The sequence below is a fragment of the Engystomops pustulosus genome, chromosome 11 (genome assembly GCF_040894005.1).
Source record: "Engystomops pustulosus chromosome 11, aEngPut4.maternal, whole genome shotgun sequence".
Taxonomy (NCBI): domain Eukaryota; kingdom Metazoa; phylum Chordata; class Amphibia; order Anura; family Leptodactylidae; genus Engystomops; species Engystomops pustulosus.
This window is the reverse complement of record NC_092421.1, coordinates 51889481-51913149: the sequence shown is the minus strand read 5'-3', so window position 1 is coordinate 51913149 and position 23669 is coordinate 51889481. Positions and strand designations below refer to the sequence as shown.

Sequence of the window (23669 nt, the reverse complement as noted above, 5' to 3'; positions counted from 1 at the left end):
TTTAGTATCTGTATAGAGTTGGTTTGAATTTCTTTAGCCAAATCTCTCATGAATATCTTTTTATAGATACAATATAATGAAGGCTTGCTGGACCTGGAAGGCGGTGGACCGGATTTCTGTTCAAGAACTGCGAAAAAGACTAGAAGCTGGAAAGAAATCTTCTAATGACAGGACAGTGCTGCAGATCCCTGAACTGGTGAGGCCGGATCTGTACGCTGGAGTGGCTGGGATAGAAACTGGGATCATGGAAAATGATTACACCGTGCTCTAACAAGTCTGGAAGATTGACTGACTTTATTATTTATTTATGGCGAAAACACAGAAGACTTTTTATTATTGTGAAGGTTTAGTTTGTCTCCAGAGTGGTCAAACTATGAGACAAACATATAAAACGGTGATAATGTTACATTAACATTTTTGTACCTTTCCAATGGTCACACTGATGGAGTGACAGTGACGGTGAAGGAGTCAGGACACACCTTCTTGGGTTCACCTGATACCAAACGGTGTTGAGTGGCATAAAGCAATGCTGTCACATTTTTCTTAAATTTTATACCTAGTTTACATTTTTACATGTTTGTTTTTTACTTACATTTTTTAAATCACCTGAAGAAAACAACTTCAAAACTCTACAAACAGTCCTCTACAAGTGTACCTTGAAAAGATCTAAAACTAGATCTAAAATCTAAGAACTAGAACTAATGAAGGAATTGTGGAAAGTCACATGCGGGATGGGGCAGGGGTGGCAGAAAAAAAAAGCAAACTTATCCTCCTCTGGCTCCCGATTCCTCAGTTGGTTGGGTACTTAGAGTTTACAAGCCTGCACTTAGTAGCTCATTGGGTACATGGTATCTGCTTTGACTAATAAATAGTCTCCTCTGACCATGGAAGGTGACTTCCTTTGTTGTCCCCAGGTCTGAGAAAGCCACTCACTGACAGGCTCCTTGTGACAGTTCTATGTCTGTCTTTGGAGTTCTGCTGATGTCAGATTTTTTTAGTGGCTTTGTCCCTTGATAATTCTGTTGGAAGTGTCTTATGCGCCAATACTTGCACTTAAACTAAAGTCGCAATTCATAAATACAATCCTATTGTGAAAACTAGTCTATGCAAATAATGAATTTGGTGCAAGTGCAGTCTATGTCATAGTCACTTTGCACCGTCATGTTCATTTGGCACAATGGAAAGTTGCAAAACAGCCTTTGCATGACATCTGCACCAAAACAACCCCACAAATAGACAAAGAAAACAATGATACATCACCCCCAATAGTACCAAGGGTTTTTTCAGGTGTCTGCATTGCTGTAATTTGTGCCTAACAGTGCACAATATTTGATGAATTTGTATCATCTGAGGGAATTTCTTTTCCAAGATCTTACTATAAACAACATTTTACAATTTACATATAGAAACACTGTATAGTATATTAAATCAATAACTTTTGGCATGGAACTTGTACGGTTCCCATCAAACTCCTTAACAAACACAGTAAGCAGATTAGTGTTGGCTGCAGGCAGTCAGGTTTTTTTAAGATTTTGGGTATGGCTTTACAAGAGATCTGAAACTCTGTACAACACATGTAATGTATCCAACACGGGAAAAAAAAACCAGTCCTGAGTTTTTAAAGTTACGGCTGTATTTGTTATAACACTTAATATAATATTTTATAAGAGTACAAACTACTATAATACATCGTCTAAGATGTTAGGATTGTATCTAATAAGAACTAAGAGCTAAATGGTGAATGCAGGTCTCCAGTTTAATATAAAGTGTAACTCTTGATTGGTGCTAGATGGGTCATGGGGCTGATTTACTAAGGGCTGCGAGGCTCACTTTCATCGGACTCTGCACCTTTTTCAGGGATTTGCACGGCTTGGACAGGTATTTAACAGGGGTTTGCGCATGGATTTTGGCGCACGTGAACGGTTTTTGGCGCAGCTGCGCTGGCTTCCATGAGACACAATTTAGGAGGTGTGCCGTCTGACGATCCAACTGATTCGAACTGAGTGCGGGATTTAACTTTCAAATTGTGTTTCAAGCCCAAGCACTTACATGCACCAGGAAGAAGAAGGTGAACTCTGTCGGACTTGAGCAAGGAAGCGACACATGCAGGATATCGGGCGCACTTTTGGTGAACTCCAGCGACCGGGTAAGTAAAAGTGCCACAATGTGTCTTCTATAGTAGGTTATCTAGTAGCCAAATACATACGCTTTAAATTGACTCTTACTTTTCACATGTCAATAAGATTTAATAAGAGAGATAAGAAATCTTGTTATACTGTATATCTTGGGCTACATTCACACCTTGTTTTTTGAAGAAGTTTTTTCAATACGTTTAGGATATACAGTACACCAAGAAAGCCAAATGATCCTTTTTGCCCCCATCTGCCCAGTATATACCACATCAAACAGGAAACACTGGATACAAAACCATGGCAAGATATATATATATTCAGCAGGAACCATAAAAACCTATAGGGGTGGATGCAACTGTATGGTATCCATCCCCAGCCTGCGCTGAGTGTCCACTCAGGGATGTTCTCACTAATGTAACAGGACATAGGAGAGTTACATCCCTTGCTGCTGCCGATGTTCTCTTCCCCTCCCACTTTCAGAGGGGAGGAGTGAAAAAGGAACATGTATTCCACAGAGGGATACCTCCTAGCCCTCTTTTGTACGGATACATTGGGAATAACTCCTTATTAACATATCCTTAAAACAGAGACAAATAACAAGATATAAAACCACCTGTAATGTCGTTTTAGGAACCCGTATGATTTAGAAAGAACCCACACTGGATCACTGGACTGCAGGCTTAGAGATACCTTTATTCCAGGCTTCTCCTTGCTCTGTCTGTAACAACTACCCTAAACCAGACTGCTCCTCCTCCTCAGGACATCACTGTTGCTGGGCAGAACATGCAAAACACATTGACAGTAAACATATTAGCATAGCACATAACACATGGCACATATAACAACATCACACCACCCTTATTAAAGCTAAGTGCCTCTTTCACCACTTTTCATCATCCTTCCTTCCTTTTTTGCAATCTGAACTCTCTTAATTCCATATTGCTAGCAAGAGGGATATAAGAACCCTTCTAGAAAATGAAGGTTACAAGTCACATATTGTCCAGTAGTACTAATAGTGTTACTCTTCATAGACACAAAGTGGACCACTGATTTTTGCATAGTTTGTTAAAAAGTGAAGTGCACCAAGTTATTTTCTGGATACCATTGTTGTTACATCCTTCTATTAATTGTCTCTCAAGAACTTGAAATCCTTAAAGGTTGTCTAGTAATATTCAAATGTAATTTAGGCAATATTACACAGTAGAATGATATAGAGTTGACAGAGAAAGCAGAAAAACTGCACATAAATAACATAAATGAAAATATGTTACAACACAGATACCTCTATTTTTGTCATTGGGGCTATTGTTGACACCAGGGCTCACTAAGGCCCTAAATATAGATTATTTTTAAAATATTTGTAAAAAAAAATAATTATTACCGTATCTCAGGTTAATGTACATGTTGAATAAACATGTGCAGAAGATATTTGCACCTTCTTATGTATAAAAGCATGTTATATATTTAATAAAGTATTTTTGTTTGATAAGGTTTACATGTGTTTGTTTGAATTTTTAGTATTAGACTTGCAAAGTATGTGTAAAGGGAACCTAGAATTTAGACCCACAAACCACCACCAACTTGTTATCCAGGGAAGTCTCAGTGATGTCCTTCAAAGATTCTGGTAGATTTGACTTCATTCACTTCATTCAGATATAGATCTTTGAACACTGTAAAATGACCTAAGGAGTCAAAGGGGCAGGGAAGAGTCATACTGAGATGTCTCCTAGTAGCTCACTGATGTCCCATAGTCCAGATAAATCATCTTACATCTGGAGGGCAGCAGCTGAATACAATTTATTATGTACTTGTTTTAAGAGACATTATTCAAACCAGGATGGGTTAAGGATTATTTTTCTGTGTGATGATGAATCTCACAGAATATCAAAGGACATTATTCTGATCCTGAAACTACCCTGCATAATAGGTCATTGATGCCTTGTGGAACTAAGTTCATTCCTTCGAGTTATGCAGCTTTATTGGAAAAAATCTCTCAAAAACAAAATATTTTAATTTATACATTATATGTACCTTAATTCTAAATCACATTCTGCAAGTAACAAGCCCTCATATGTGGAGTTAAAAATTACAGCTCATATGCTGGGGGTGATACAGCACAAACAATTGCCATGTTCAGGAAGCCAAAATAGGCTTAATAGGTTAATATTATCTTGATGCCCCTAGATGTAACATGTGTTTACATTGACAAATTGCTCTAACCTGGACACCACTGGTGTCCCCCTATATACATAAATATACCAACTCCATCAAAATTCATGCAAAACCCAGACATATGGAATCTTTAGGTCTTCAAAAAGTCACATTTATTGAATACCAATCTAAAAGCCATATATAACATACAATATATACAAATAGTTGAATACTGGACGCCAAAAGGTGTTGTATTTGGACCTGTTGCATACGGAAGAGTTCACATGTACTTAAAAGGTTGTTCCACAAACCAAGTTAATGGTTCGTCAGTTCCATAGAGATGAATGGAGCAGAATGGTCATGCGCGGCCTTCTGTTCCATTACTCTTCGGTAGCAACGAGGGGTCGACTGAGGTACCTAGGACCCCATTTGACCCCTCGTTCTCATGATCTGTTGGGGTCTCATCACTGAGACCCCCACTGATCAGCAAGTTAGACCCTATCCAACTTGGTTTGTGGGACGTCTCCTTGAAGGACAAATGTTCACACATAGCTAGTGAATAATGTATCCACTGATCTGGGAAGCTCTGTGCAGCACTGCATAATCTATGTGCGCTATATAAATAAAGGAATTATTATTATTATCCCTGTGATGTATCATATACACAGTACTCCTCTAGCGAACAGCAACAAATCACCACATTGGTGCATCTGCCTCCCCAGCCGGATCTGCTACAGTCACAGTAAGTTTAGTAGAGCAGCTCATTTAATATTCTGACAGGTTTGGGTTACAAATCTTCCTAGTCGTTAATTAACTCGTTAATGTGCCAGTTCTGGGTTATTAGTCGACAGGAATCCATAAAAGAAGATTGATATGCTGAAACATGTAGAGGGGCTTAACTCGAAACCAAGTCCACCTGCAGTGTATGATGAAGAAAAACTTTGTATTCACCACCAATTGACAGGTCTTATAAGGAACTTGACTGGTTGGCAAGGACAACATCACATCTTTTTGTCAAATGGCTTGAAAACCGCATTAATAAAGTAATGTATGCTGTAGTATGGTACAGTAGCTCCAGTAGTAGTAGTGATTAGCAATGCCTATGCATATAGGTTTTATGCACAAGATGTATGATATGGGAACTGATGTCAGTGGGACAACCTTAAAACAGCACTCTGAAATTTGTCATCTGCAGCAATTAATCAATATTTCAAAAGAAAGTGACTTCAATTGTATATAGACATACACGATACATGCCATCTTACAAAGATATTCCAGGGAGGAACATGTTACTTTAATCAGGCTCCATGCACTGGTGTACAGCATGCCTATGGTCATGTCATGAAGACCCACAAGAAACCCATTTAACAAATTTCCGCAGAAAAAGTTTTTCTCTAACATACAAAGCAAAGATGTTGTTACCACCACTAAGATTAGGGACAACTACTGTATGTACATTTCTCTTCTATTAAAAAAATTTTTTAAAAATCTTTCTCAAGTTGTAAAAGCAATAATCAAGTTCAATATGGTTTTAGTGACATGGTTGGACAGATATCTGAGGTACACCTCAATCTCCAGGACAACATCCTCCAACAACTCAATTTAGCCTACGATTCCTTCATTTCACACGTCTCAGATTAGATTTATGGGGCCTTGTCAAAACAAGAAGTGTGTGAGGTGCATTAAACACAAGCATAAGTGACATGTAAGAAAGAAGTGGTGTGAATGCTTTACTCAGTACCTGGAATAAACATGAATTCATTAGGGAGGGACTTCTAGGGAACAGGGTTGGATTTTCCCTACCATAAAACTCGAAGGTTACTATTTCCAGAAGTTTCGGTGGCTTTCTCTTGGGTTTTGTTCTCGTCGATTACTCTGACAATCGGGAACAGCCATCTTTATACCTTTGATTTTTATACAAGATACAAGAATTTTAAGCCATCACCTGCAAACCTTTGATTTCCTCATACTGCCACTTTGCCAGATCTTATCAAGTCTTAAAATGCCTCACATGGCTTCTGAGATTATTGCTTTTGTATTAAGTGTGTCTGGCTGGGTTTTGGTGAGCTCTACGCTCCCTACTGATTACTGGAAGGTCTCCAGTATTGACGGCACAGTTATCACCACTGCAACCTTCTGGTCCAACCTTTGGAAGACATGTGTAACCGACTCAACTGGGGTGTCCAACTGCAAGGACTTTCCTTCTATGTTGGCCTTAGAAGGTAAGGAGACCGAGGGATTTATAAAATCAGAAACTTGAAAACATAAAGTTAATAGAATATGCCTGATAGTAGTATAAGATCTACTTGTTTTCTTGAAAGTCTTACACCTGTGGTCAAGTTACAGGCACTATTTTCAGATAACTGCTAATTTTCGGGCTGCAGCTTGACTTGCCATTGTTTCAGGTGCAAGTACTACAGCAATACGGCAATTAGGGCAAGTTGTGGTGAAGTACAGCAGCCATTATTATTGTGATGTTAGTAGATCTGCAGCAACTATGGATCTAAGTAGTCTTTTGCTTCATAATTTGTGTAAGATTTCTAGTACAAGAAATATGAACAATGACAAAAGTTGCTTTAGTGTTCCTCAGAGCCCTTCTGGAAATCACTGTTACGCTTAGAGAGCGGCCTTCACAAAGTGGATTTTCTTATCCATGACCATGTTTCTGTAATGGTATACCACTGTAATGAAGACTCAAACTAAAATATGGCAAAAGCACTTGAGCCCTAACTGAAAGAGAACGTTCCTCTAATGCTTATTTATTTCCATTGAGAGATGACCAAAACTGGTCAGGTTCAGGAACAACCTTGTCCTCAAATTGATCAAAACTGATAGGATCTGCTAGATCCCTACCAACTGTTGTGTCTTCATATATTCTAATGGGGTCTTCTGTTCTGGGTCTTCTAATCAGTGGTGGTCCAAGATGTCTGACTTATCTATGAAGAGCATTTGCTCTGTTAAATGACAAATAACATTTCCTTCATAATAGACAAATGTTTTAAAGGAAATCTACCATCAAAATCAAGTATGATAAAGCAGTTAAACTAAATCATAGATAAAGACACTGTGATAATCTTCTTATTTTGTTATATTTTAAAATTATGCTGATAAGCATGAAGGGCTGCCCTAGCCCCTCTGTGATCTGGCTTTATAGACTGTTACACTGTCTAACCCTCCCTCTACTTTTTCAGCACTTATGCAGTGAGCAGGAAGTGGAGCTGGAGTAAGGGCGAAACAGCATTTGAGAAAACAAAACAAGAAAATTAGACACTATTTTATTATATTTTTAGGAAAATATTCTGATGTCATGTTGAGCAGAGTGCTGCTTGAGATTTCACATAAAAGAGTGAATTCTAGAAATACCCTACCTGAGGGGCTGCTAGTTTAGTGGGGTAAGAGTAGTGACAGGTTCCCTTTGAAGCTCCTCAATCCAATGAAAAATACATTATAAAGCTCCTACGTTATCAGACGACACATTAAATAGATTCACTGGCTGAAGCCGTTTTCTATCTCAAACACTGAGTGGCTGAGGGGGCATTTCCAAACTATTTCTGGGCTGAGACAGGTCCAGGAAGAGAGCACCTAGAAAAAAGCATTGAAATTGAGTCGTAAGTTGACCATGAGGCATCACTTTTTTTCAAACATAAATTGATTAAGTTTGGAACAAACTTTATTCTATTCCAGCAGTTTAACATAAAGGCAATGCAATTACATTTTATTTTTTATCAAGAGAATGAGGAAAACATATCATTATACATTGAATACCATTGTAACTGTTAATTAAAGTAATTATTAAAAAAATATGCAAGATGCAATCTATTTCAGAAATGCTTGTGTTCCAGAGACCCAAAAGTTAATGAGCCATTCTAGGCTTGTTAATGGCTAACTCATGAATACATTTTGGTTTGTTTTATCTTACTATTTTAATATCCTCCCCCCCACATGGCTACTGGAGATAAAATCTCTACTGGGTCAATAGAAGGAAAACAAATACAAATAGAACGCAAAATACTTCTAAATAGAATATAATAATAATAAAATACTGTAACAATATAATATAAATACATAACACGCTTCATAGGCAATCTGTCCAAATAACCACTTGGTTTAGACATAGCAGTTTAGCTTAATAAGGGGGTTTATTTTCTCATCGTACAGCTTCAACTATTTTAAGGACACAACTCTTAAAGGCCGTTTATCATCACAGTTGCATAAATTATGTTAATGAATTATTTCAAATTATGTGGATTTTTGCATTGATTGCTAAAATATAGTTACCGAGGCAATACAAAAATAATACAGAAACGGGACTGTAATGTTTGCTTCTTTTGTTTGGCACATGGAGTACATATCCGCAGCTGGGAGAACATGCGCAGGAACATGCGCAGGAATCACTTCCACCAAATATTTTCTCCACCTCCAAGTTTTATTTAGGAGAAATTTTAGACCAGAATTTCCTGGAAATGTATTGTATTCTATTGTTGTCAGGGTTATGGGTCTGTGGACCCTTTGGACCACCGTGGGAGATGGTACTAGCCGACACCTAGAACCACAGTCTAAGTGGCACCTGGTCTTCACTAGAGCCCGCCACAAAGCTGGATGGTCTTGCTGCAGCGGGGTGACACCAGGTCGTTCCATAGGTGTGACTAGCCCGTGGTGGCAGCCAAGGAGGAATTGCAGGACACAGATCGGGTCTGGGGTGACAGCGGGAGAACAGCAGCGATTGCAGGATTACAGGAGTTGGCACACGGAACAGGAACGCAGGGACGGAGTGGAACGCTGGAACAGGATGACAGGAACAGGAATACAGGAACGGAACACAGGAGGGCTTTCACTTCACAGGAAATGGCGGGGAATGATGGGAACCACCCAGATTATATAGAAGAGCCAGAAATGACCAGCGCCGATCACCTGGACCCTGGCTGAATCCTGGAGAGCCGACGCTCGCGCGCCCTAGGGAGCAGGGGCCTGCGCGCGGCCTAGTCAGGACTGGAGAGGTAAGTGCAGGCCTGGGGATGGGGCAGCGCCACACAGAAGGGCACAGGTGGGGCACCTCTGACAATTGTATTCCAAAAAACAAATGTCATTCCTCTTTAAACATTCTTTAGATATATTATTTACTTATTGCTTTTCATCTTTAGGTCACTGTACTACTGTACCGTAAGACATCCTAATGCTTATAATTCACCACTCCCTCAATAATCACTACATGTTAATACCCTAAAGCAGTCGTGGTGAACCTATGGCACTGGTGCCAGAGATGGCACTCGGAGGCCTCTCTGTTGGCACTCGGGCTGTCTCCCAGGCAAATTTGCATAATTTTCAAAGCTTTTTTTTTTTAAAACAAGGGCATAAGAATCTTAAAGAAGAGATTATGCTGCCAGAGGGGCACATAGCAGTATGTCAGTGTGCTTGGTTTACAATCCTTCATTCTGGTGGTAGATGTCCTTTAAGGTTCTCCTACCTACTGAGTGACTCTGGCTTCTGCTGCTTAGCTATCTGAACCTTCCGATGCTGAACCTTCCTGTAATGCCCTTGAATTATTGTTGATAATTACTGTTATAATTACTCATAATCATGGTTTTCTGACCTTGGCCGTGAAAGTTGGGCTTACCGGTACTTCTTCCTGTTGTTTTGGATGTATACCCTCTTGTTTGGCTCAAAAATGGCTTGTCTAATGGAGGGAACTCTATCTCTGTATAAGTTTTCATAATACACACAATAACATTTATTTTCTGAAATGAGATTACCCTGTTAACTCCACATGTAGAGTGTTGTCATAACACCTTATTTGCATTTCAGGATACATCCAAGCTTGCCGGGGTTTGCTTATAGCAGCTGTTAGCCTTGGATTTTTTGGCTCAATATTTGCCCTTGTTGGAATGAAGTGCACCAAGATTGGAGGCTCAGATGACATAAAAGGAAAAATCACTTGTCTCTCTGGCTTCCTATTTATCATGAGTGGTGAGTGCTCTTGTATTACTATTTACATCTATAATATCCTACATGGATTATGGCTTTTAGGTGCTTCTCCAATGTAAAAGATTAAATGCAACAAATGTATTCTCCATTTTTTACACTAAGGTATAATTTTTTCAGGATTTGGCCTGTCGAAGGCTGCTCAAACTCAATTATATGTAGAATTTTGTATAGTTGCAGTTCCAGGCCTAGTGAGGGAGCTATGGCACAAGTGTATGTCCAGAGCAATCACCTTAAAAGTCAGTGTAGTGTTCAGAGTGCCCGTTAAACTGCATCTATGGTATCCGGAGGATCCTGATGTCTGCTGGCGCTATGGAGCTAGTGGTGGCACCATGGCCCACATTTGGTGGTACTGTCTGAAGCTCAATAACTTTTCTTCCACGGTTCTCACCTGTATCAAACACATTACTGGTGCTACAATTCTGAACACCCCTGAAGCGATCCTTTCATCCATGTTTGATATGCCGCCACATAAATACAAGAAGTCCCTCACATGCCACCTAATTCATGGGGCCAAGACAGTTATTCCAAGAAAATGGCGCCTCCCACCATTTCTGAATGGTTAGCAGAAGTAGCAGACCGCACCGGTTCTCCATTACTTGGTTACATTGGCAATCATTCTTATCCTCCTTTGAATACCGAGAACTCCGAGACTGAAGACTGGATGGATTGGTTGCACCCCCTCTCAAGACCCGCCAGCTGTCTCCCCCCTTCTGACATGATCCCATCCCCAAAACCGTCCCTCCCCCATTCCACTCACCTCACTCCCCTCTTTTCCCTTCTCTTCCCTCTTTACTCCTCAGATGCCCTGAGTTATGTATATAAGTTAATGTCATGCTCTGTAATATTCTTGTACCATGCCCATTTCACTACATATGCTTGGCTTTGGTTCCATAATGCCCTACAAGCTGCTACACTGTTAAAATGTATCTGTCATGCCATTGACGATGTATCTTTGTCTGAAGTTTAATAAAGTTTTCCTTGTACGGAAAAGTCAGTGTAGTTAAAAAACCAAACTACTACCTCCAATTGCTGTCCAGATTGATCACAGAAAAAAACACAGTGGGGCACATTTACTTACCCGGTCCAGTCGTGATCCAGCAGCGGGTTCTCCGACGCTGATTCGGGTTCTGCCGGGATTCACTAAGGTCCGTGAGCCGATATTCACCATGTTTCGGTGCTGCGCCGAGGTCCGCCGAAGTTCACCTGCTTTTTTCTGGTGTATGTGAGTGCTTGATTTTGCGACACAAATGGCTTTTTAAATTCTGCGGTTTTTCCGAATCCTTCGGGCTGTCCAGTGGCCACGCCCCCCGATTTCTGTCGCGCGAAAGTCGGCGCGATTGCGCCAAAAATCGATTGCGTGCGCCACAATCCCGTGAAATACAGTGCAAAGCGGAAAAATTCGGGAAAAACCCGACGGATTCGCGGCTGCGGACCCTTAGTAAATGTGCCCCACTAGTGTCTTCTTTATATTGCAAATGGAACACAGACAAGTTTTAAAAGATTTTAAAACAGGATTAAGCAAGACAGATTCATGGCATAGATCTTACTTTTAAAGGTATACAATTCTTTTTAGTACACTCACAAGTATGATAGTTAAAAAACGCTTTTCATTAATAAACTGGAGCCAAAGAGGCATATGCTTTGACCTGGGTTTCGCTGATTCCGGTAAGTGCACATTAACTTACCCGGTCCCTTGGAGTTCCCGAAAGTGCATTGTCCGATGACTCACACGATTCACTAAGATCGTGCGCCCGATATCCTACATGTGTCGCTTCCCTGCTCAGGTCCACCGGAGTTCACCATCTTCTTCCTGGTGTATGTAAATGGATTGGTTGCAACACAATTTTAATCTTAAATCCCACGGTCAGTCTGAATCAGTTGGATTGTCCGACAACCCATCCTCATTTGGGTCGCATGAAAGCCGGCGCCACTGCGCCAAAATCCAATCACGTGCACCAAAATCCCCTGCTAAATCCCTGTCACAGCGACGCAAAGCCCAAAAATGACGGGAAGTCAGACGGAAATGTGATCCACGAACCCTTAGTAAGTAAGCCCCAATTTGTTTTTTTCTGTGATCAATCTGCACAGCAATTGGAGGTAGTACAGTAGCTTGGTTTTTTCACTGCTCAAACTCAATGGCAACAGGACATAGTTGTTTGTATACGATAATAATATGCATGTTGGCAAAAGATAGGAAATAGTAGGCATAAATACTACAAGAAAAGAATTCTGCACTTGTTAATGAAGCCTTATAAAATCAAGGCAGATTAGCATAAAAGTAAACGAGAAGGAGCTATAACTTCCCTTATATGTCTATTCTAGGGCTTTGTGCAATGTCTGGAGTGTCGCTTTATGCCCACAAAATAACCTCAGAAATACTACAAGAAAAGAATTCTGCACTTGTGAATGAAGCCTTATAAAATCAAGGCAGATTAGCATAAAAGTAAACGAGAAGGAGCTATAACTTCCCTTATATGTCTATTCTAGGGCTTTGTGCAATGTCTGGAGTGTCGCTTTATGCCCACAAAATAACCTCAGAATTCTTTGATCCAACATTCCTGGAGCAAAAGTAAGTAATAGAACAATACAACTAATAATCATACACCCACATGATGTAAGATGTGTATTATTATTTCTATTATTGTTCTACGACAGGTATGAGCTTGGAGCTGCGTTGTTCATCGGTTGGGCAGGATCATCACTTTCGGTTATCGGCGGTGCTATTCTCTGTCTCTCTTTAAATGATAGTATCAAAAAAGCAAGGTATGAAAAATGATGCTATTGTATGTCCCGTTATATAGACTATTACTGTATATCTGTATATAATGATCTTTCATATGTCCTGGTGGGGCATGTTGAATTTCAGTATAAGAAACCTTTCTTCCCAGAGGTATTGAGTGAACCCCAATGCAGACACTGTACCCCAGTACAACACACCAATATGGTCATGAATAATGTATTTACGGATGTAAACTTTCCCCTTTTAAGTTACTGGTTACGTGACCCACCAGAAGCCACTTTTAGGACTTCCTGTAGTTTCTTGCGTCTTGCTCACTTCTGGCAGGTCAGTGGTCATACACACATGAATGCACACCCCTCCGTGAACGCAACTTCAATGTCAGTGGTTAAAAAGGCATGACCCTCCAACCAGTGTGATGGGACTGGTGTTCCTTACTGTCCCTTTTTCAGGCAGAGGTAAACCTAAACTCTACTCCAAGAAGAAATCTCATGGTGGACACAACCTACAGGTAGATGGTGTACGCAGGACAGTCTTAGCCTGGGTCCAAATAGCAGTGCTCGGCTGAGTCCAAAGTCCATATGTAATATACAAAGAAGATCTTGTGTAGTAGGACATCTTTATTTCAAAGTGACAATTACATGGAGGGGGCCCCGTCTTGGCAACAGGACCGTTTCCCGCTGATTAGCACTTTCTCAAGCCAGTGGTGCCGCCTTCCTACGAGGCACTAAAAATGGACGCAATCGCAGGGGGGGCGGCTCCATCATAAAAGCAAACCAGGCTAAACTTACTCCAAATGGATCTAAAACTTGTGACAAGAACGACAGGTAAGGAGACCCTCTGGTCTTCAGAGGGACGAAACACATCTTTAAAAAAACAACAGATACAGAAAGGATGTCAAAAATAGATACATGCAGGAATATACATTAATAATAGTGGAGAAAGAAAGGGGGAGGGATAAATCCTGTAGAGTAGCATATAAATCAGATAGCTAGGACAGTAATTGTAACAATACCATGATCATAATACATATTATATCAAAGAAATACACTCAACTAATTGCAATAGTTCAAACCTAGATGTCCCAACGCTCTAATTTCATGATCCATATACTCTCCCGCAGGAGATCGATCCCCTCCTGCCAAAATAGGGTTTAGTCTTTCTATCCCTGAGAATCTTAGAACCCCAGAATTTCCTCCATGACATTTCTTTGTTAGTTCAATAAGAACCTAAACTCTCTGCTGCCTGAGGTGAGCTATTGAATGGCGTCCCCTCTTTCCCATTCAGTAATATGTTTTTTCAAGCAAATGGGTCCTCCATGCAGTGTGCTGAGATCCAATGTGCAGAGACATTGGGACAGATTTACTTACCCGGTCCATTCGCGATCCAGCGGCGCGTTCTCTGCGGTGGATTCGGGTCCGGACGGGATTAACTAAGGTAGTTCCTCCGACGTCCACCAGGTGGTGCTGATGCGCTGAAGTTCCCCGAGGCCTGTCGGAATGCACTGAAGTTCACCGGCCTATACCTGGTGAAGGTAAGTGCGACTCCCGCAACATTTTAATTTTTTAAATGCAGCAGTTTTTCAGAATCCGTCGGGTTTTCGTTCGGCCACGCCCCCCGATTTCCGTCACGTGCATGCCAGCGCCGATGCGCCACAATCCGAAATCACGGGGCAATTCAGGGAAAATTGGCGCAAATCGGAAATATTCGGCTAACACGTCGGGAAAACGTGTCCTTATTAAATGACCCCCATTATTTTTACGTGTCCAGGTCCTGCTTTGTAGCAGATAACTGTACACCTGATGCTGCCCCTCATCTTGCCGCAGGAGGTAAGAGGCTCAACTCACAACATGGGTTGGCACCTCATGATGCCCCCCTGATATCAGGTGATTGTCAATCACAATGCCATAGCCTAGCAGCTTTACATTATTATAACTTTGATGATGATCAGTGCTAGAGATAAGCAGTTTTTGTATAGGAGAAAAAAAATGATTCATTTTTGTCAAATATTGTTTTGCAGAATAAATTATTCCTACAATGGTGTAAAGTCTGTGAGATCTGCCCACACAAGCCGCCAAGATCAGAACAACAATCGTAATGGACAGAAAGGAATACCAAGACATTTTGACAAAAATGCCTATGTGTGACCTGGACCATCTATAATTAGGACATGGGGACTATATTTTACAGCTGTCTGTTTCACAATATTTTTGATTTCCAAAAAAGAGTTGAAATCTTCTAGAGACCTCTTGGTCCAGTAATGAGACATTGAGCCGGTACCAGACAAGGTAAAACTCTACCCGAAACATCAAATAATACCGTACGATTTACAATAACATAATATCCTTAATGTTGTAATAAGAAGCATATAGTGACCCAATGAAGATGTCACAAAGCCGGATAAGGCGCCCTATATAAGGCATTGCACTAACAACTTACAGCTTCAGTATCAGATCTATTATTAGTATGTTTTTAATGTGAATTTCAAATCAAATTGATGTTTTATTCAATATTCAATGAATAAAAGAAGATAATTGAAAACCTTTAAAATTCTGATTGTATGAAAAACATGAATCTTTGTATCAAATATAGTGAGTGAGGGAGATATACTGTTAATGCAAACATCAAATGCAAAACAAGAATAGATGCTGTGTACTACATACATTTTGCTTGCGGCGGTGATCTGATGTAAGCAGGAGGAGGGAGCAGGAGATAGTCCCTTCGTACTCATCATACATTCCTGGAAGGGAACCAAATAATGTAAAATTTGAGGAATTATTCAGAAGCATGAAAAGGCATTTTTAAATCGGCATACCAGAGGCTATTAGTACCTGTCATTATGTAAAAATGACAGGTAAGATGAGAGGTTCCCTTTAAGATGACCATAATAATGTGCACAGCCAAAGCCTGCTGAGCATTGCCGACATCTATGCACTGTATGATTTAAATGCTAAAAAAAAATCATGAGAAGAATAAAGATGATACAATGAAAAACCATGTCAATGTATCTGTATCTGAAAGTTGCTAGTGCGAACTTTCACTATTAAGGATGTACAGCCATTCTTACGACCAAAGAGCATACTCTATCTCTTTTGCAGCCTTGTCTTGGAATGTTGAGCCCTCATTGTGCTCACCGTACTGAGCATAGGCACCATGGATGCCTATGGGGGACAATTTTTTGGCCGAATCAACGTCCCCCATAAAGAGTTTGCGAGCTGCAGCTTGTGCGCAGCCACTAGTCTCACTGATCACTAGCATTTGCAATCATTTTCAGAGCCTCTATGCCAAAAGTCCTGTAAATAACCCCCCACATGTTTAGTTTATATGAAGTGATGAACAAATCATCCAAAGACTTGCTTTGCTGAAGCTTCACTGAAGTTTTACAAAGATCCTGTTTGGGTGCAATCAATCAATGTTGCTCCAAGTGTCCTGAAATTGTTATATGAAAAGCTTCTGTCTCATAATTTTTCACAAATGTTTCCTATTTCTCTCACCCATCCACCCTCCCCAAGTTGTAAGATGAATGACATCACTATCCACACGTTTCTCCGATAGTATTATTGGAATTCTCTGTGTTTATATATCCATCTCCTTTACAGCTTGTTTCTGAGATGAAGATCTATAGGTGATCTGGTTATGGCCAGTCTTCTAGAATGTTGTAAAATTCAAGTCCAGCAACAACCACATCTTTAATCTGATCCAAATACTTCAAATGGTTACAAGACGTGTAGGTAAATACCGCAGGAATGCTGCTTCATGTTGGTAATGCATACTGTACACACTGCAGGACAAAGATTTTACAATGTAAATAGCAGAGTAAGGTCACTCTGTAGCACTATACCTTATGATGACAATGCGTAAAATCAGGTTTATGGTGGAGAGTAAATCTGAGCATATAAAACAAAACAGAAAAATAAAACACTTGCAAGTTTGGCAAGTTAATTGTGCTTTTTCCATTACTTAGTTTTATAAAATGTCAATGGAGCACATTTACTTACATTTACGGCCGCAACAGTGCCAGATAGACGCCGGCGGCTGCACTTATGTAAAATATGCAGTGTGCAGCCGCAATTATAACACACCTAGTTTAACATCTAAATGCCTCTGATGACGCAATACCCACAACAGGGCATTGCAGAAACGCGTCAGGCAGTGGGTGTATAGACGGAATTCATAGCTGTTTATTAACTTACCTCAGTTGTGACGTTGATTCCGCTAATCGGCACAGTGCTGGTACCCACAACTGGACCGAGCACGGCTGCTAGTATAATAAGCAGCATTCTAGTCAGCTGTAGGGGGAGACATTAAAATGTATGGGATCCTAAATTGTGACCCAATCTCCCTCTAATACATGCTGAAAGCCTGATTTTTGTGTTTGTAAAGTGGCTGAAGAGTGGCCTCATTGTTTTAAAACTTCTAAATAAAGACTATAAATTTTAAGTGTTCTACTCAGGCAGAATAATATTATATCTCTAGAACATAAATTTCCTATCCACTATTCAAATTTTGAGTTTTACTAATCTCCACATTTACTTACCCGGCCGCTGGAGTTCACTGATTATCATTCACTAAGATGGTGTGCGCAATATCCTGCATGTGTCGCTTCCCCGCTCAGGTCCGCTGGAGTTCATCATCTTTTAAGTGGTGCATGTAAGTGCTTGGGTTCGTGACACAATTTGAAAGTTAAATCCCGCACTCAGTTCGAATCAGTCGGACCAGACGGCACCCCCCCAATTTAGGTCACATGGAAGCCAGCGCAGCTACGCCAAAAACTGCTAGCGTGCGACACAATCCCTGCGCAGACACCTGTTAAGCACCTGTCCAAACCGTGCAATCCCTGATAAAGGTACAAAGTGGGACGAAAGTGAGCAGTGCGACCCTCAGTAAATGAGCCCCAATATATTGTGAGGCCATTGCCCTAATTTGGACGTGTGACACACCCAAGCACATGCAGAACACTCTACAGTAATAATGAATTAGAGAAGCATAAAACTAATAATTACATATTACATTATAACGCGTGTTACCAGAATATACCACTAGGTGGAGGTATTACACCTCTGAGCACACAAAAAAACAAAACTGGAGATAAGTATGTGACATTTATTTGGATAAATCACCAGTCGTCCCACCATATAACACATTAGTCCTAACTAGAGATGAGCGAACATACTTGGACGAGTATTTCGCCCACTCGAGAAAATGTAATCTTGCGGCGTTTAGATTTTTGGCGGCCATAAACAGAGCCAATCACAAGCCAGGAGATTCTGCAGTACACCCAGCATCTCGTGGTACACTTACATGTCGATAGCAGTGGTTGGCTGGCCTGATCAGGTGACCCTGGAATAGACTAGCCCTTGCCTGCGCTGCTCGGATCATTCTCTGTCTGGATGCCGTTAGGGAGAGAGCTGCTGCTGGTCAGGGATAGGGTTAGGGTGCTATATAAGCTTACTGTTAGGCAGGAGTGATTCTCCAAGAACCCAACGTTTTTCAAAACTTAAAGTCACAGCACAAAATCCTTTTGTGTGCTGTCTGTGTAGGTTAGAAACTAGCCATAGCAATCATCTCCTGTGGTTGCTGTCCGATTTCTTCTGCACGTTTTGTTCTATAAAAAAAAACACAAAAAAAACACAAAAAGAAATTAAAAAATAAAATTACAGTTTATTTTTCTGTTTTGTCTACATAATAGACTTTAATTTTGAAAATGTTAAACCCGAGGGCTAGGGGTAGAGGACGAGGGCATGGGCGTCCAATTACTGCAGGGGTCAGAGGCCGTGGTACACACCACCTGCTGATGAGGGAGCAAGAAATGCCGCAGAGCTACACTCGTCACGTCTCAAGTTACTGGGACTTGTGGTAGAGCACTGTTGAGGCCAGAACAGTGCGAACAGGTTATGTCGTGGATTGCGGACAATGCTTCTAGCCATTTGTCCACCAGTCAGTCTTCCACACAGTCCACCCATGTCACCGAAATCAGCACTCCTCCAGCTCCTCCACCTCAACCTCCTTCCCCCCAGTCTGCCCCCTCCCAGGAAAATCTGCCATTTGAGCCGGCATACTCTGAGGAACTGTTTTCTGGACCCTTCCCAGAGTCACAAACCACTTGTCAGATGCTGCTGAGCTCTTTCCCGATGCCCAGGTTTTCCACCGGTCCCAGTCTGTGGGTTATGATGACCTTCTTGACGTAGTGGAAGAAGTGTGTAAAGAGGTGTCGGACCATGAGGAGACACGGTTGTCAGACAGTGGTAAAGTTGTTGTCAGGGCAGGAAGTCCGAGGTGGGAGCAGACTGAGGGATCGGCGGATGATGAGATGACAGACCCAAGCTGGGTTGATAGGCCGGGTGAACACAGTGCTTGTGAGACGGAAGCGAGTCCTATATGAGAACAGGTTGGAAGAGGCAGTGGTGGGGCCAGACGGAGAGACAGGGCCAGAGCTGGTCCATCAGCGCCAAATGTTTCACGTAGTGAAGCTTCCGTGGCGAGGGCTAGATTTTCTGAAGTCTGGAGGTTCTCTAAAGAAACACCGGATGACCAACGGACTGTGGTGTGCAACCTGTGCCACACCAGGATCAGCAGGGGTTCCACCACTACTAGCTTAACCACCACCAGTATGCGCAGGCATATAAATGCTAAACACCCCACTCAATGGAACCAAGGCCGTTCACCTCCGGCCGGGAACACCACTGCTCCTTCCCCTGTGTCATTTGCTGCCTCTGCTAGTCAGCCTACTGCCCAGGACCCCGGCACAAACACCTCCCGCACGAAAACCACACCTTCGCCTCCACAATCCCCCACAGCGTCCACCAATGTCTCCATGCGCAGAGTTCAACTGTCTATACCCCAGACGCTGGAGCGCAAGAGGAAATACAGTTCCGTATGCCCAAGCCCTCAACGTCCACATCTCCAAATTACTCATCCTGGAGATGCTGCCCTATAGGCTGGTAGAGACCAAGGCCTTTCGCAACCTCAAGGCGGTGGCCGCCCCTCGGTATTCGGTCCCCAGCCGCCACTACTTTCCAATGTGCTGTCCCAGCCCTGCACAAGCACGTGTCAGACAACATCATCCATGCCCTGACCAACGCCGTTTCTGACAAGGTCCACCTAACCACGGACACGTGGACGAGTGCTGCCGGCACTATGTATCGCTGACGGCACATTGGGTTAACTTGGTGGAGGCTGGGACCGAGTCTGACCCTGGGGCAGCTCATATACTGCCAACGCCTCCTCCTCCTCCCACCCCTTCTCCACCTCCTCCTCCAAATTACCATCCGTGGGCATGGCGCCATCAGTCGGTAGCTGTAGGCGCAGCAGCAGTGCCGTCGCTAAGCGACAGCAGGCGGTGCTCAAACTGCTGAGCCTAGGCAATAAAAGGCACACCGCCCAAGAGCTATTAAAGGGCATCATGGCACAGACCGATCTGTGGCTGGCACCGCTGAACCTGAAGCCAAGCATGGTTATGTGTGACAACGGCCGTAACCTAGTGGCGGCTTTGCAACTCGGCAGACTGACACATGTGCCATGCCTGGCCCATGTGTTAAATCTCATAGTTCAGCAGTTCCTCAAGACATACGCCAATCTGTCTGATTTGCTCACGAAGGTGCGCCGCATCTGTGCGCATCTCAGAAAGTCCAGCACAGATGCTGCCACTATCAGGGCAGCTTAGTGCCACCTCCAACTGCCCGCTCAATGACTGTTTTGCGACGTGCCAACGAGCTGGAATTCAACATTAACCATGTTATCCAGAGTTTACCAGCAGCGCAGAGCGATTGTAGATTGCCAAATGTCAACTTCCACCAGAACTGCTAGTCAGGTCAGTCAGCTTCCTCAAGTCTACAATGAGGAGTGGACGTGGATGCAGGGGTGCACCTTGCCTTTCTGCTGCCTGAGGCGAGCTATAGAAAAACGCCCCCCACCCCTCTCTATACATGTAAAATATCAAGGAGTGTCAGGACCAGACCCAATCATATTGGTTAAATGTGAAAATAAAGCAATGCAAAATACATAGAGCTTCCCTCCATGAACTACCGTATTTTCCGGACTATAAGGCGCACTTAAAAGCCTTGGATTTCCTTGGAAATCCAAAGTGCGCCTTATAGTCCGGTGCGCCCTACAACTTCTGCCGCGTGGTCTGCAGTTCCCGCTGGAGATCTGCTGTCTCCGGTAGCGGGGACCTATGTAAGTATTCCATTCTCCACCTCCCCCTCACCTTCCCCGCTCACCTTCCACGCGTTCCGCGTCTCTTCTCGGCGTCGCGTCCCGTCGGGTCTCCGCTCCGCCCCCGGACCTCCGACACGCCCCCGACCCTGCGCCTTATAGTCTGATGCGCCTTATATATGGAATTATTACATATATAAGGCGCATCGGACTGTTGCGCCTTATATGCCGCCATATACCATATAATACATACAGCGTGCCGCCATATACCATATAATACATACGGTGTGACGCAACATACCATATAAAACATACAGCATGACGCCACATATCATATAATACATACAGCATGCCGCCATATAATATAAAATCAATACAGCGTGCCGCCATATACCATATATTACATACAGCGTGCCACCATATACCATTTAATACATACAGCGTGCCACCATATACCATATAATACATACAGCGTGCAGCCATATACCATATTATACATACAGCGTGCAGCCATATACTATATAATACATACAGCGTGCAGCCATATACTATATAATACATACAGCGTGCCGCCATATACCATATAATACATACAGCGTGCCCCCATATACCATATAATACATGCAGCGTGCCCCCATATACCATATAATATATACAGTGTGCCGCCATATACCATATAATACATACAGTGTGCCCCCATATACCATATAATACATACAGCGTGCCCCTATATACCATATAATATGTACAGTGTGCCACCAAATACCATATAATACAGACAGCGTGCAGCCATATACCATATAATACATACAGCATGCCACCATATACCATATAATACATACAGTGTGCCGCCATATATCATATAATACATATAGTATATTTTACATGGTGGCATGCTGAATGTACACACATACATAAAGAATATATATATATATATATATATATATGCAGTATATACAGCAAATATACAGACATACATACACATATATATATATATATATATATATATATATATATATAGTGGGGAATTGCTCTGGTAGTTGACAGGTAGCAGTGCAAGAAGCAGTGACACACGCAGGTTTAAAAGTCCAACTTAAGTGTTTATTCACACTTGCAAAACAGAACACAAATTCAGCCTTGGCTTAGGCACATGCAAAAACATTATAAAAGTAATTCCTGCCCGGCTAGGCGCTGTCTAATACACTTGACAGACCCTAGCTATCCGGGTACCAGGCTGCCTGGCACACGCTCTTGGCCAGCAGCAAGACAGGAGACCCTCAGTTACCTTTGCTGTGAGAATGCAATCTCGCTTTCAGCTCTCCAGGTAGGGCCTCTCCTACTGCTTCTGGCCTGCAGACTAAATCAGGCCCTAACGAGGCCTGTGACCTGCACCTGTGGGCTATACAAAAGCCCAGGACCGAAGCCCGGGTGGAGTAGGAGTCCCACTACCAGCCTACCCCTACTCCATAATAAGCAGGCCCAGTACGGACATTACAAATGTGTCTGTGTTAGCTAGGCCAACACAGACAAAACAGACTATTCCTGCTTATCATGTCTGCATTAACCCTTGGGTTACTGCAGACAAACCAAGGGCTTTTACCACATGTATTTCATCTGCCTGTAGGACAGATAGCGGTTTTCCCACACAATACCTCTTACTTTCTCACAATATACACACATACAAATGCACACAGACACATCTATACATACACACACACATGTACATACATACATAGAAGTTACCTTCACTCTTTTCTTCTTTTCTCTTTGGCCTTGTCCTCCGGTGTGTGGGGGGTGTTGCCGGGGATGTCGGAGCGGGGGGAGGGGGGTGCGAAAACGGAGCGTGGGGGCGGAATCGGAGCGTGAAGGTGGGGGGGACCAGCGCGGACATTGGGAGTGGTACTTGTGCCGGCCGGTGGATGACATAGGCGGGCTGCGGGGGGTGAAAGTGTCAGTGGGCGCGCAGGGGGAAGTTTCTGTGGGTGCGCAGGTACATGTGCCAGCCGCTCGCATGTTGAATGGATGGGCGGGCTGTTGGGGGAAGTGTTGGCCCGCGCGCAGGTACATGTGCCGACCGCGGGCGGGTGGATGTGATGGGCGGCGGAAGGTGCGGGGGTCCGGGGAGATGAACCGCCCGGAACACATGCCGGCGGGCGGGAGCCCGACGCCGCCCCCTAGTCTAGCAGAAAACGCGCCGCCTGAGGCGAGAATCTCAACTTGCCTCATGGCAGGTGCGCCCCTGCGTGGATGTCTGATATTTGTCAGGTGCTGAGTAACTTTGAGGAGTCAACACAGATGGTCAGTGGCGATGCCGCCATCATCAGCCTCACCATCCCGCTGCTTGGCCTGTTGGAAAACTCTCGGGTCAGCATGAAGTCAGAAGCTTTGCGCTCGTCACAAGAGGCGGGGGAAGAAGATTCCCTTGTTGATAGCCAAAGCACCCTCAGGTCTGTTTCTCAGCGCATATCGGAGGAGGAGGAGGAGGATGAGGAGGAAGAGGAGGAGAATGTTGG

General features: G+C 42.8%; 2 protein-coding genes across 3 annotated transcripts in view; both read left to right on the top strand.

Annotated features, from left to right (window-relative positions):
- STYK1 (serine/threonine/tyrosine kinase 1) overlaps nucleotides 1–3625 on the top strand; it is a 38269-nt gene extending 34644 nt beyond the window's left edge. For both annotated transcript variants that reach the window (XM_072129838.1, XM_072129837.1), the window contains exon 10: nucleotides 67–3625. In XM_072129838.1, coding sequence (XP_071985939.1) covers nucleotides 67–271 — 205 coding nt within the window. In that variant the 3' untranslated portion in view covers nucleotides 272–3625. The remainder of the gene's footprint in view (nucleotides 1–66) is intronic.
- A 2660-nt stretch (nucleotides 3626–6285) lies between these two features.
- Nucleotides 6286–15376, top strand: LOC140105882 (claudin-10-like). The gene is made up of 5 exons (XM_072130006.1): nucleotides 6286–6505; nucleotides 10086–10247; nucleotides 12753–12834; nucleotides 12921–13028; nucleotides 15023–15376. The coding sequence occupies exons 1-5, from the start codon at nucleotides 6286–6288 to the stop codon at nucleotides 15147–15149; spliced, it is 699 nt and encodes a 232-aa protein (XP_071986107.1). The 3' UTR covers nucleotides 15150–15376.
- The last annotated feature ends 8293 nt before the right edge of the window (nucleotides 15377–23669 follow it).